At 44.2% G+C, this 12,991-nt stretch overlaps 1 protein-coding gene across 1 annotated transcript in view; it reads right to left on the bottom strand.

The window, feature by feature from the left end:
* Positions 1-5,063: 5,063 nt before the first annotated feature.
* The window catches only part of LOC118217668 (inhibitory synaptic factor 2A-like), a 41,276-nt gene continuing 33,348 nt past the window's right edge, over positions 5,064-12,991 (bottom strand). Inside the window, exon 4 of the mRNA XM_035399616.1 lies at positions 5,064-7,935. Within this exon, the coding sequence (XP_035255507.1) occupies positions 7,752-7,935 (184 nt within the window). The 3' untranslated portion in view covers positions 5,064-7,751. The remainder of the gene's footprint in view (positions 7,936-12,991) is intronic.

Raw genomic sequence — 12,991 nt, 5'->3', positions numbered from 1 at the left:
ATGGCCGATTTCTCAGGCTGTAATGTTGGCTGAGGCTGTAAAATTTTTGAGTTGCCAGGCGCTAGGCTGAAATTAGGTGTTCACCATTTGTGACGTGCTGTTGAGCTCTGAGAGGAGACCTTTATGCAGAGTAGTTGAACCCTGGTCGTCGTGCAGCTTGTCTCTGTACTGTGACATCAGTTTGCTGACGGAGGATTGCTTTTTTCTTAGTGCCCTATGCTCTACCCACGCACCCCCACATGCCCCCCCCCTCCCCTCTGAATGCCAGCAGCTGTCACTCAACGCCCACTGACGATGACAGATGGCTTTCCCTCCGAAATGACCGGATCACTGAATTCCGTGAAGCGTCATCATGTCATGTGACCAGTCAGGAGCGTGCCCGCGGGAGAGCGGCTCTCTCTCTCTCTGATTAACAGCTCAGCCCGGCTCTCTGCTGAAAACAGCCAGCGTCCGCCGCTGCAGCCAAAACACAGACCAGGACTGAACACAGTGTTTCAGAGCCTTGCTGAAGGACCGATTTAATCTTTTAGCCCCCTTCTCTGAGCTCTCCCTCCCCTCCCTTTTCCCTTCTTTCATTCCAGCACCCGCCTGTAATATTAGGCCGTCCCAGCGGGCACTGTAGGAGCTTCTGATTGCTTCTTTAAGTCGGCCAGCTTGTATATCCTGTCTTTGGATGGGAATTTATGAACACCAGGCTCTGTTACTGGTCTTTAGCTGACGGATGCTCTATACACCAGAAGGACCTGGGTTTATGTAACCTCTGAAAGTACCTTTCAGCCTCTCTCTCTCTCTTTCTCTCTCTCTCTCTGTCTAACTCGCTCTTGCTCCCTTGCTCACTCATTCTCTCTTGCTCTCTCTCCCTTGCTCTAACACGCTCTCTCTTGATCTCGCTTGCTCTCTCTCTCTCTTTCCCATATGTGCATTTCACAGGCAGATTCCAGTGGATTACTGATTCATCCAGCAGCCCTGTTTCCAGCATGTAGTGTTCTTACCTACTGATTCCAGTCATTGGCCCTTAGTTCTATGCAAAGACGGCTGTCTCTGACTGCACTAGTTACTTCCAATGCAATAAAGGGCTTTGATGGTGAAGTACTGTAAGCCTTTGAATAAGCACATTTAAGCACTGATAGCTACCGGTTTGCTGCTCATCAAATCCCATCTACAGAAATCAATATGAGTCATTGTTGACGTGCTTACAGTTAGGCAAGCCACTCATGTTCTATACTATCCACAAATGCAGGGTCTCACTTTTAAGGATTGTACTTGACGCTGTGCATTATTTTTGCACGAACTCTAAGGTTGGCCAGAATTTTAAGCAGTTCCCACTCAGTTAAATTCAGCTCCGTCCCGGCAAAATCTCACTATTCCAGACCTGATAAGGATTTTTTGGTTTCAGGACAGCAGAAGAACCAGTGCTTAGAGCCGTTGACCTTGTTCTTGGGGGATAAGTCTAGGATTTAGATTTATGCATTAACTTTGTCTCTTCTGCCTCCCTGGGGATGTACACAGAATTCATATGAGGATCTTCTTCAGTGTTTTTCTGAGCCAGTGTAACCTCTTCGAAAGCCGTACATAACGTACTTTTCCTGTTGCGTGTCGGACATTTTTATTGCTTTTTGAATTTTTGGGAGTCATACGCTTTGTTCTTTGCTCTCCATCATCACATTTTGTATGACGCTGTGATATGGCAGCTGATCCCAGAATCGAGGAATGCCAGAGAGCTGCAAAATCTCGGCCATCCCTTCAAATGCCTGAAGCCCAGCCTGTATCCAACGCTGAAACCTGGGTAGCCATCGCTGTAGCCTACCGTTTGTTTAAAAGGTAACTTGTGGGTTTTATGATAGAAAAAAAACCCCTGGAAAGTTTCTACGTGTCTGTATGAGTCATTATCTGACCAACCGACCAACCATGACTTGAGGAGTATAATTACTGGCTGACGTGAGCGCAAGGAAACACACGTACAACGCACGTGCAACACGGCTAACATTCGCCTAGCATCGCTTACACTCCTGGCTAACCCTAATCTAATCAAAGTTTACAAGCTTTGGCAAAACCTGGCCCACTTTCTTACGATCACAGTGGTGCGGTGGACGGATGATCAATGAGCTTTTGGAAACCGGAGTTTCATCAACCCCAGAAGAGAAGCAGACTGCAGCTGGCAATAGTACCAATCTCTGCAACTAGTCTTTAAAAAGGAATTTATACAGGATGTACTTAAAAACTATTTACTCTTTATCATTGAAAAAGAATCACATTTTTGTTTTGGTCAAACTTAAAAAATAACAGACATAATAACAATGACAATATATCTAGACTGAATCGCTTGAATGATTATAATGGACTCGGGATAATTTCCAAAGCATTAGCTAACAGTCTGAAAGGGTAGCATGCAGCCAGGAAAAACAGCTGCCAAATGGGAACACTCTAAGAGAACAAATAATTCCACAATCATTCGACTGTTATAATGGATATTGAAAAGATAATTTTTCTGACCTTTAATAACAATCTGTAGGGTAATCCCCCTCCTTCTCATTGTCCAGTCCATCTGGATCAAAACAACGTCACTGACAAAACCAAACCTTTACCCTACGGTCACACAGAGATATCAATCTCAGTGGGGTTTTCCTGGTTAAATAATGGTTAAATAAAAATAAATAAAAACACAGGGCGACACAGGAATGAGATAAACCGTTGTTGCTTGTCGCTTATGGGAGTTCCTGGCTTGTGGTTGCCAGGTTACAGAACTAAACAAGTAGGCTAGACACGATTGCACATTTGTTTCAGCAACGTCTGTCACGCTGCCTTCACTCCCATTGGTAGTCGCCGTGTCGCATCGCTCAGTATTTGCATAAAATAGACCTCTAGTCTATTTTCGCCCCGCCTACTTCGCTTTGCAACGGCCGCTTGTCTCTTGTCGCTGTAAATCGCCAACTCTCATTGAAAATGAACGGTCGCCGGTCGCCTGTCTCTCTCTTGTGTCGCCCCATGTGACCACGGGGTTAGCCTGTGACCGTTCAGTATTGACCGCTGCAAGTCGAATGCGCGTCTGAAAACACGGGTAGCACGCTAGGCTAACGCTAACGCTGAGGCCTCTGTGTAAATTTAGCAGCAGCGCCCTCCTGAGACACGACACGGGCAGATGGCGGGACAGCAGCCTGTGAGGGCGTCCTGGCCGAGGGAGAGGGAGGGGCTCGGGAGAGTTCATCATCCCTGACGCGACGTGACACAGAAAACCCATCATCGCCCTGAATCGAGGTCCCGCTCATGGGGAACAGAGCTCCTGCAAGACCAGACGCGACCAGACGCGCTAATCATTAGCAATCAGCGGCGTGGCTGTCCGGACCGTGTGCCAGAACGCCAGGAATACCCCCTCCTGTAGCTGCCCTGGGGCTGCAACCCCCCCCCCCCCCGCCCCCCGCCGGGCCTACTCAGACGGAGAGAGACGACCTCGTCCCCTCGCGGTTTGGCTTTGGCGGCTCGAGCTGGCACGGCGGCCCGCCCGTCACGGCCGCCGCCAGCCTCCTGTCTCCTCCAGACCCCCTCATTAGCGGGGCTTTGTGGATCTGAAGCCGGGCCTGTTTCTGAACGTTCTGTGCCCCGTTTCCCCAACTGATATACGGCTTCGAGGCGACCCTAGCCGCACGGCTCCAAGCAAAGCTCGTTAAACGTCTGAAAAATGATTACAGAGGTGGACGCTTTGATGAGGGCAGTAAAACCGTGCCCTTATTTTATTTTTTATTTCATTTTTTTTAAAAAGTGAGTCGCCATCAACCTGTGGGAGGAGACTGGAACAGTTAAAGGTGAGAACATTTCTCAGCATTTATTCCTTTCCTCTCTAGAGCAGGGCATGGATCCCCACGGTATGACAAGTGAGTCAGGAAATACATGACTGTGCTGCTGAAGGGACTTTCATCATTATGAAAAAGGATTTTCTAAAGATCCCGTGGACGTCTACCGACGGTTCTGCGGGGGTGGTGCCAGGGCCGTGCCCAAGCCAGGGGGGCGTCTGAGGTCGGCGAGTTGGCGCGGATGGCCGGTAGGCCGTAAAGAGGGACTGGGACAGCAGCAGACAGCGCACACTGGCCGTGCCAATGCACGCCGCCTCTGCTCCTGCCAGGCCTTAATCTAATCAAATTTTGAGAGCTTTGACGAGACTTGGCCCGATTTCCCGCAATCACATTGACGCGGCGGACGACCGAGCTGAGGGCTTTCGGAAACCTGAGTCTCGTCTAACGCACGAGTGAAGCAGACTACAGGCTGTACCAGTACCGCTCTCTGAAACCAGTCGTTAAAATGGTCGTTATACAGCATGCGTGAAACTGTTTATAGCCTGATATCTTCACGCTCTAGATTCAACAAGACGCTAAAAAGATTACCGGTGGCATCACGCAGTTCCTGCAGATTTTTCGGCCAAACATTGATGCTGCGAACCTGCCGTTGCACCTCATCCCAAAGGCGCCCTATTGGATTGAGATCTGCGCAGGCCATTGGTGTAAACTGAAGTCACTGTCATGTTTGTGGAACCAGCTTGAGATGATGTGTGCTTTGTGACATGGTGCACTATCCTGCTGGAAGTATCCATTTGAAAAAGGGTAGACTGTGGCATTCAAATGATGCTCAGTTGGTATTAAAGGGACTAATGTGTGTCAAGAAAACATTCCCCGAACTATTGCACCATCGCCACCAGCCTGGACTGTTGACACAAGGCAGAATGGATCCACGGATTCATTCTGTTTACACCGGATTCTCACCATACCATCTGCATGTTGCAGCCGAAATCACAATTTTTTAGAACAGGCAACATCTTCAATCATCACCTATAACATGGCCAAAGTTAAGTCGGTCACATATCTTGCCGAACATGTATCGTATTTATAATGTTTGGCTGAACACCAACTCATCCTCTTCACCCTGTCTGCATGCTTTGCACATTGAGTTGCGGCCACACGATTCGCTGTTTGGAGGAGCAGGCTATTTGCATTAATGAGCAGGAGCACGTAGTGAAGTGGCCACTGAGTGTAAATCAATACTGAAGAGCTTCAATGATAAAAATGGACCCAAGATAGTTTCCAACATTTAATTTTATATCATAAATGTTTTTTTCTTTGCCTTAAAAACAGTATAAAATACATCATATTGCACATAATAAATAAATTGCACTTCCTTAAGGTATAGATACACATCTATTCCTCTCAGTCTGCTACAGTAGAAATGTTGGAGATTCAGAACCCCATTATGTAGAGCTGTGTGAGTGGTTAATGTAAAAACAGAAATAAATAAAAACTTTGGGCATGGTATTTGTGTGCACAGTTCATAACCCACCTGCATTGTTCAGCTGAACTGAAAGGGAAGTAATGAAGCGATGTGTTAGCATTTGAGAAGGAATGCCTTCTGTGAATGCATTTCCTGCCTTCATTCACACTACGTGGGTGACTGACCTTCAATACCACCCAGTGATCATGTTATTATTAGCTAGAGTAACCACTGTGTATCTACATGTTGGCATATAAACCAGTTTGTAATGTAATTACATTGCTCAGTTGCCATTCTATCATACCTTAACATGGCGCTGTGTTTTTAAAATGTGTTAGCAGCGATATCATTTCTGGGAAGTTTTTCAGTTCTCATCAGTACTCACTCTAAAACATAGGCAGTGAGCACTCCAAAAATTATTTTAGTGTGGAGATTGAGGTATCTCAAACCCTGTATTAGTAGGTGGAGCTACAATTGGTGGAGCCAATCACTGAAAATATTGTTCTCCACAGAAAAACCCAACGATTGGATCAAGGTGGTTAGTGACTAACAGCATATGTTCCTCCATTTTTGTAGTTTTGTGAGACCTTCTGCCATCGCTAGCTTAGCCCTCTAAGCAGATCTTCATGCAAATACTGACTGGAAACATGACAGCTTTTTAAAAATTATTTATGTCTTTTAATTTTTTTTATTTATTTATTTTTGGAAGGAGGAGGAGGTAGTCTATTTACCCACCATATGAAAAGAATTTTTGTAACACGCTTTGGCTAAAAGCGTCAGCTAGTTGACTAAATTATAAATTGTACATTTATTTTGAAGCCATGTTTACTAAAACAGAGGGCACTGGTATGAATTTGATTAGGATGTCCGGGATTGTAAGGAGCTGAGATGCATGTATGAATAGGCTGTTTGGGGGAGCTCATAATGTAGCAGCAGTGCTAAAGTAGCAGCCTCTTACTGTTTAATTACTCTGATGGGTGCGATAAGCAAAAACACTCACAGGATAGGCTGTCCCCGGATGCTAAAAACTGTTATCTTCTTCCAGAAAAAGAAATAAAGTAGAGATTAAAACTCATCTACGTCTTTTCTGGGCACTTTTTTTGTTGGAGGTAAGCAGGTTTGCTTGGCTTTAGACTAGCTGTGTGTTAGCTGTGATAGCTTGGCTTCAGTCTGCATGTGCATGAGAGACAAAGACAGGTTTGGGAAAAAAAAGAGCCTTTTTCAAGAAGTGTGACAATAAAGCTTATTTTTTAGTTTCATATGCTTGTTTTCAACCTCAAAGCTTGTTATGAAAAGCTCTCAGGAAAAAATAAAAGAATACTGTGCAATTTACAAACAGTCAACCGTTTTACAACAGCCTGATAAACCGAAGGACCTTTAAGTGATTTATCTTTAGTTATTCATCTCTTTTCACATACTTTTTTATTTTTAGAAAATTACAATGAGTTGCGTAATATAATAAATATCTATAGAAAAATAGCACTTTTTTATTCATTCTTTTGTATATTACAGTTGGTAACTGTAAATTCAGTATGCGTAGAGCTACAATACTTCCCAGTTCAAATCATAGTTATTAAAATAGAGTTAAGCCAAACTGTGGCATATCTACTGTGTCTGCAGCAGCCAAACAGGAAACCGTTACTGTAGCTATGGAAACAGAGCTGTTTAGTTCCAGCTTGTATCCAATCAGCAGCTATGCCACTGCCTGTCTTAGCCCTGTAATAATCACTTTTCACTATTTCTATTTTTATGATCACTTTCAGATAGGGCCAAAAGAGCTGGGATATGTCCTGGTTTTTTATGTCTCTTATAATTTCACATAATTATAGCATTATAGTGTATGGGTTTTGTGTATATGTGTATGCTTATACATTTATACTCTGTGTTTATACGCTTATGAATCAGCCGTTAAATAAAGCTGTTTGTGCTTTGCCTATATGTTGATATGCTGTTATAGTAATTCATAGTGAAATATGTGTTCCACACAGTTCCTGGTTCTTCCTCTATTCCAGAAAGATTATTCCACACCATGGCCATCATTTGGAAAAGGAAAAAAGACAAAAAAAAAGACAAAAGGCAGGCAGAAAAAGACAAAAATTCAAGTGCCAAAGTGAATAAAAAGTGACACCGTTGCATTGTCACACTGTGTAAAACATTTTTAACCCGAAAAAGTTGTTTTCAAAAAAAGGAAAAAGTAAATCCAATGTTTTTTCCCCAGCGAGCTGATTTGCCATGGTGTTATTCCATAGCCCACTTCCAGAAATTAGTTAAAAGTTGAAATCTTTTTTTTTTCCATTTCTTGGTAAACATTTATTTATTTATTTATTTATTTATTTATTTATTTATTTTTAAACCAAACCATAGGTTTGTAACTTTTCCTTTGTGGTGGTATCCAAGGTCACTGGTATCCATCTCCTGGGGCAGAGAGATTGACAAATAGGAATCAAGTACCTCTTGAAAGAGCTCCTCCCCATATCCAAAAAAAAAAATCCAGACTTTCATAGAAACCAGAGTTTCCAGCGGGCGTGCTTCTTTGACTCTGTTTTGGACTTGCGTTTTGGGGTGGAGGTGAACGCCTCTTGAGGGTAGGGCAGGGAGGGGAAGGGCAGGTCGTCAGTAGGGCACAGTCTCTTCATTAGCGGCTGAAGTTTATCTTCCTGCTGCTTGAAGTCCAGCTCCACACTGCAACACAGAAACACACACCTGTGAGCCTGTTTAGCCTCAGAAACACACACTTGTGAGCCTGTTTAGCCACAGAAACACACACCTGTGAGCCTGTTTAGCCTCAGAAACACACACCTGTGAGCTCATTTAGCTAGAAACACACACCTGTGAGCTCATTTAGCCAGAAACACAAACCTGTGAGCTCATTCAGCCACAGAAACACACACCTGTGAGCACACACCCGTGAGCCTGTTCAGCCACAGAAACACACATCTGTGAGCTCATCCAGCCAGAAACACACACCTGTGACCTCATTCAGCCAGAAACACACACCTGTGAGCTCATTCAGCCAGAAACACACACCGTGAGCCTATTCAGCCAGAAACACACACCTGTGAGCTCATTCAGCCACAGAAACACACACCTGTGAGCACACACCTGTGAGCCTGTTCAGCCACAGAAACACACATCTGTGAGCTCATCCAGCCAGAAACACACACCTGTGAGCTCATTCAGCCAGAAACACACACCTGTGAGCACACACCTGTGAGCTCACTCAGCCACAGAAACACACACGTGTGTGCTCATTCAGCCACAGAAACACACGTTATTCAGTTTATATATTCAGTTGTTCATGACATATTCAGTTGTTTTTGGAGAACAAAGCTGTACCCTACAGTTGCATCAGTAAAATCAGGAAGCCAACATCTAAAACCTTAATTTGTAGGGAAATTGTCAATAATTTACCATTATTTTCTGAAAATTGAAGAGAAATTGGCAAATAACTCTAGCAGCAATTTGAAGCACTATCTTTTAAAAAATATGTATAAAGGGAAACCATAAAAATTTGACTTTTGATTCTCTGTGTACATATTAACATAATTTCATATAAAAAAATGCATGTTTTTATTTAAAAACTACTTTAACTTGGAATACCTAGCCATGTGCAACTGTACTATATATTTCCATACTTGACTAAAAGGTACGATTTTGTAGGTATAACACAAGCTGAATTCTGAAACTGAATGTTAGCAGACACTCTTATCAAGAGTGACTAACACTTCTTTTTTTAATATACCATTTAATTTTCACCCATACAGCAGGATTTATACTGAAGCAATGCAGGTTAAATACCTTGCTCAAGGGTACAACGGCAGCGTCTAACCAGGGAATCGAACCCGTGACCTTTAGGTTAAGAGACCAGTTCCTCACCTATTATACTACACGGCCACATAGTGCAGTCTTTCCTGAGCTGGCTTCTCTGCATTTCCAGGGGTGTCCTTGCACAGCAGCAGCAGAGTGCACCGGGCAGGCTCTTATTAAGCAATAATCACCCCCACAGAAGCGTGCAATTAAGCTGTAATCAATCCAATCTGGTTATGGGGAAAAGCCAGCATGAGGTGGCACCAGAGGGAACCATATTAAACGCAAGGAGGCACATCTTATATCCAGCACAATCTTAATAACGCCCTCTGTGCTCAAATCGGTACATTTCGGGGGTGAAAATACTCAAGCCTACTGCACATTTATGCTTACTTACCCTGCGCTGGTGGGACTTCTTACTGCAGTGAAACGAAACTTCTGCTGCAGCGAGTGTGCGCGCTTCTATGTGGTTCTGAGTGGTTTAAATGTCTTTGTGCATTAAGGCATAGGAGTACATCAGCAGACTTCCATTCATGTTAAATGTGCGTTTGAAGTTGCACTGGTGTCCAGGTAATCGTGTTGTTGGGATTAAAGTGTGTGAGTTTTACTTGGTCATTTTATTGGGTTTATTGTGTGTTGGAGTTCGGATAGTGATGTTATGGTGATTATGGTCTGTTAGTTTATTGGGATTGCATGGCCAATGTGGAGCCAGGTGACAGGTCTGAACATTGCTTTGCCCCACAATCCCACTGCACATTCCCTGAAACTCTAGTCTCCAGCATGCTTGACAAATTTGACACAGTTTGACAAATAAAATCAATTTATGAAAAAAAGTGCCATGACTTTCTGTTGTTTATGCCGGTACAACATAACAGCTATTGATTTTAATCTTTTTAAAATGATTTATAATGGAAGTTAAATTTGAATGTTCAACCTACTGCTGCCAATGTTACCATTAAATTTAACTGACCATTGGCAAAGCTCAATTACATGCTAGACTGCTCTGTGTTATAATGATCTCCACATGCACCACCTGCTCAGTCCCATTTTATTATTATTATTATTATTATTATTATTATTATTATTATTATTATTAATAATAATAATAATAACAGATATGTTGTGCATAATTCAGGATGTTCACAGTGTTCAGCAGGGCTCTATTTACTAATTGTTTTGTTATCCAATGATTGATTCACTAATGGGCTCACGTTACCAGTATATACCAATTCACATTAAGACGCATTTTTCCATTTGAAGTACGCACTTTAAAATCACAGTTTTTATCCACTTCACAACTTGTATTAGCATGTGCAAACATGCTCTGATATCCGACACAAGGGCAGTCATCACACACATAAATTCCACCCACACCACTGACTGGAGGGCAATCAGAATCTGGACCTTCGGAATCCATTACCGTACCAAACTGATTTACATTACATAATGATAACTAGCATTCTGCAGATGCTGTTATCCAGCATGACTTACACAACAACAATCCTCTCCTTGGTGACACTTCATGTGCTGTTTTGGCTGACTGTGAGTGTCTGATTGACCAGCAGGGGTCGCTGATGAGCGGTGAGACATGGTGATTGGTGGATGCTCGCAGTGTGGGGTTGCTGGCCACAGACAGCACTGGCACGGTCCAGCTTTGTTACCTGAGGCATTGTTTCCCTGAAATCACTATGGTAACCTAGACAGTGTCCCGACCACACAGGTGTGGCAATACAGAGTAATGTAATGCCGTAAAGGTCAGGGAACAGGACATGCAGGTTCAATCCTCAGATTGGGCCCCATCCATTGTACCGTTGAGCAAGGTAGCCTACTTAACTCGTACCGCCTCAGTGTGGAAACACATGTACAAATGGATACAGGCATTTAGCAGACACTCTTATCCAGAGCGACTTACACAACTTTTTACACAGCATTTACATTGTATCCATTTATACAGCTGGATATATACTGAAGCATTGCAGGTTAGGTACCTTGCTCAAGGGTACAACGGCAGTGTCCTACCGGGGAACTGAACCTCTCACCTTTAGGTTACCAGACCAGTTCCTTACCCATTATACTATATTGCCGCCCCAGGGTGCCTGTCCACCTCCACTTCCAGACTCCTCCAAGGGATTCTCTCTCTCTCTCTCTCTAACTTCCATTCCTCCCTCGCCCATCCCCTCAGTGCCCTATAAGTGTTGGCTGTGGTGCATACTGTCCTGTTGTGTGCATCACTGCAGGTGGGTGGGCTCAGAGATTATTTTATGATGAAGAAAAGCAGGATCTCCAACCTTCGGGTAAATGGGGTAGGTGGTGGGGGGCACCTACCCCGCTGTGCCCCCCCCCCCCCCCCCCCCCCCACATACACATAACTGGCCCTGATCTAAGACTAACCTGTGCAATTCAGCTCAGTCAATACCCAGGGGCAGAAACTGAGAAAGATTATCACCCTTTATTGTTGCTTCTCCATCAAAGTTTCAAACTCAAAACGGATTCTAATGTCATTAGACCTGATAAAATCTCCCTGTCACCCAAGAAAGAAATGGCAAAAAATGACTATCGTGATTCTTCTTGTCTGAGTGTGTTCTGATCCTCTCATAGATGAAAGCTCATCCATTTTCATGCTACCTTATTGTAATTAGGATTTTTCACCGGAAAGCTTTTCGCATTTCGAAGTGTGTGTGTGTGTGTGTGTGTGTGTGGAACATTTAAGTAGCTTTCTAAGGGAAGAAAAAAATGTATTTGAAAAAGTATTAAAAACAGAGAAAGCCCGGCACCCCTTCGTGGGAAAGAAAAAATCAATGACATACTAAAATGGTAAAATAATATAGATATATATATTAGCATGCTTTTAGAACTCAAGAGGCTGCAGGTTGATAATGGGAGGCTTTAATGCATTCGCAATGTACATGTAAAAGTGGAAACCGTGCTCACGTCTGAAATTTTGGCTTGAATTTGAAGAGGGAAGGAAGACAGATGAACATTAAACCAATGTGCTCTGGATGTAGAACAGACAAACAGCTGTTATGCATATTCACTAGTCGGATGTCTATAGGAATCATTTGATCTTGATTATTTGATCATGATTATTCAATCTGACTGACATATACAAGCATTTACAATAAGCTTATATATACATTTTTTTTCTGCAGCTCTACTCATTAAATAACCAGTATTCTATTCGGCCGAATACTGTCCCTTTCCCCTTCAGGAGCGTCAGAATCGGCACAGAGCCAGTCATCCCGGGGCTGGGAGCACTGAAACGCACGCGAGCTGGCTCCGTTTCCAGCCCCGGCCTCATTAATCTCGGACATTGTGAGGAGATAATCATCTCCTCTTTGAGAAATATTCAAAAGCGCTTTAATGAAGGGTTCATTATTCTCCGCGCCGCCGGCTTATCGGCATCGCCGGACCGTCGGGGGGCCGCTGTTCCGCGCGGGACGCGGTTAGCCGTCGCGGCTCGCGCCTATCTGCGCTCCTCGCCGCGAACTCCCCGACCGAACCGCTGGCGCAGAGCGACTTTTGAGCGCGCTTTGGATCCGCGGCCTTCGCTGACCTCCTTTCTGTCCTCACCGTGAGAGGAGCAGAGCGAGAATCCTTACACGAAGAGTCAATATTTCCCCCCTCTCTTTTCCGTTCCGCCCACGCGCCCTGTCGCGCGAATCCGTACGGAGAACACTCCGCCGCCTGCTCCCAGACTTCCAACGCTCCCGCTGGAATACCCGCTGTACCTATGACAACCAGCTGTCAGGCTAACAGAAAAGCAGATATCCTATCTCACACTCAACAGAAAGTACCCTGTGTACACGCGTAGAGAGGACAGCTTTCTTACTGAGTCGCAAGCTCCGAGCGGACCCCTCCTCCCTCCCCCCAACCCTCAGAGACTCTCCCGTGAATGAAGTCCGCTGCTCATCAGATCTACCCTGATATAAAT

The sequence above is a fragment of the Anguilla anguilla genome, chromosome 18 (assembly GCF_013347855.1).
Source record: "Anguilla anguilla isolate fAngAng1 chromosome 18, fAngAng1.pri, whole genome shotgun sequence".
Classification (NCBI taxonomy): domain Eukaryota; kingdom Metazoa; phylum Chordata; class Actinopteri; order Anguilliformes; family Anguillidae; genus Anguilla; species Anguilla anguilla.
The sequence above is the reverse complement of the archived record's forward strand: the minus strand, read 5'-3'. Positions and strand labels throughout refer to the sequence as shown.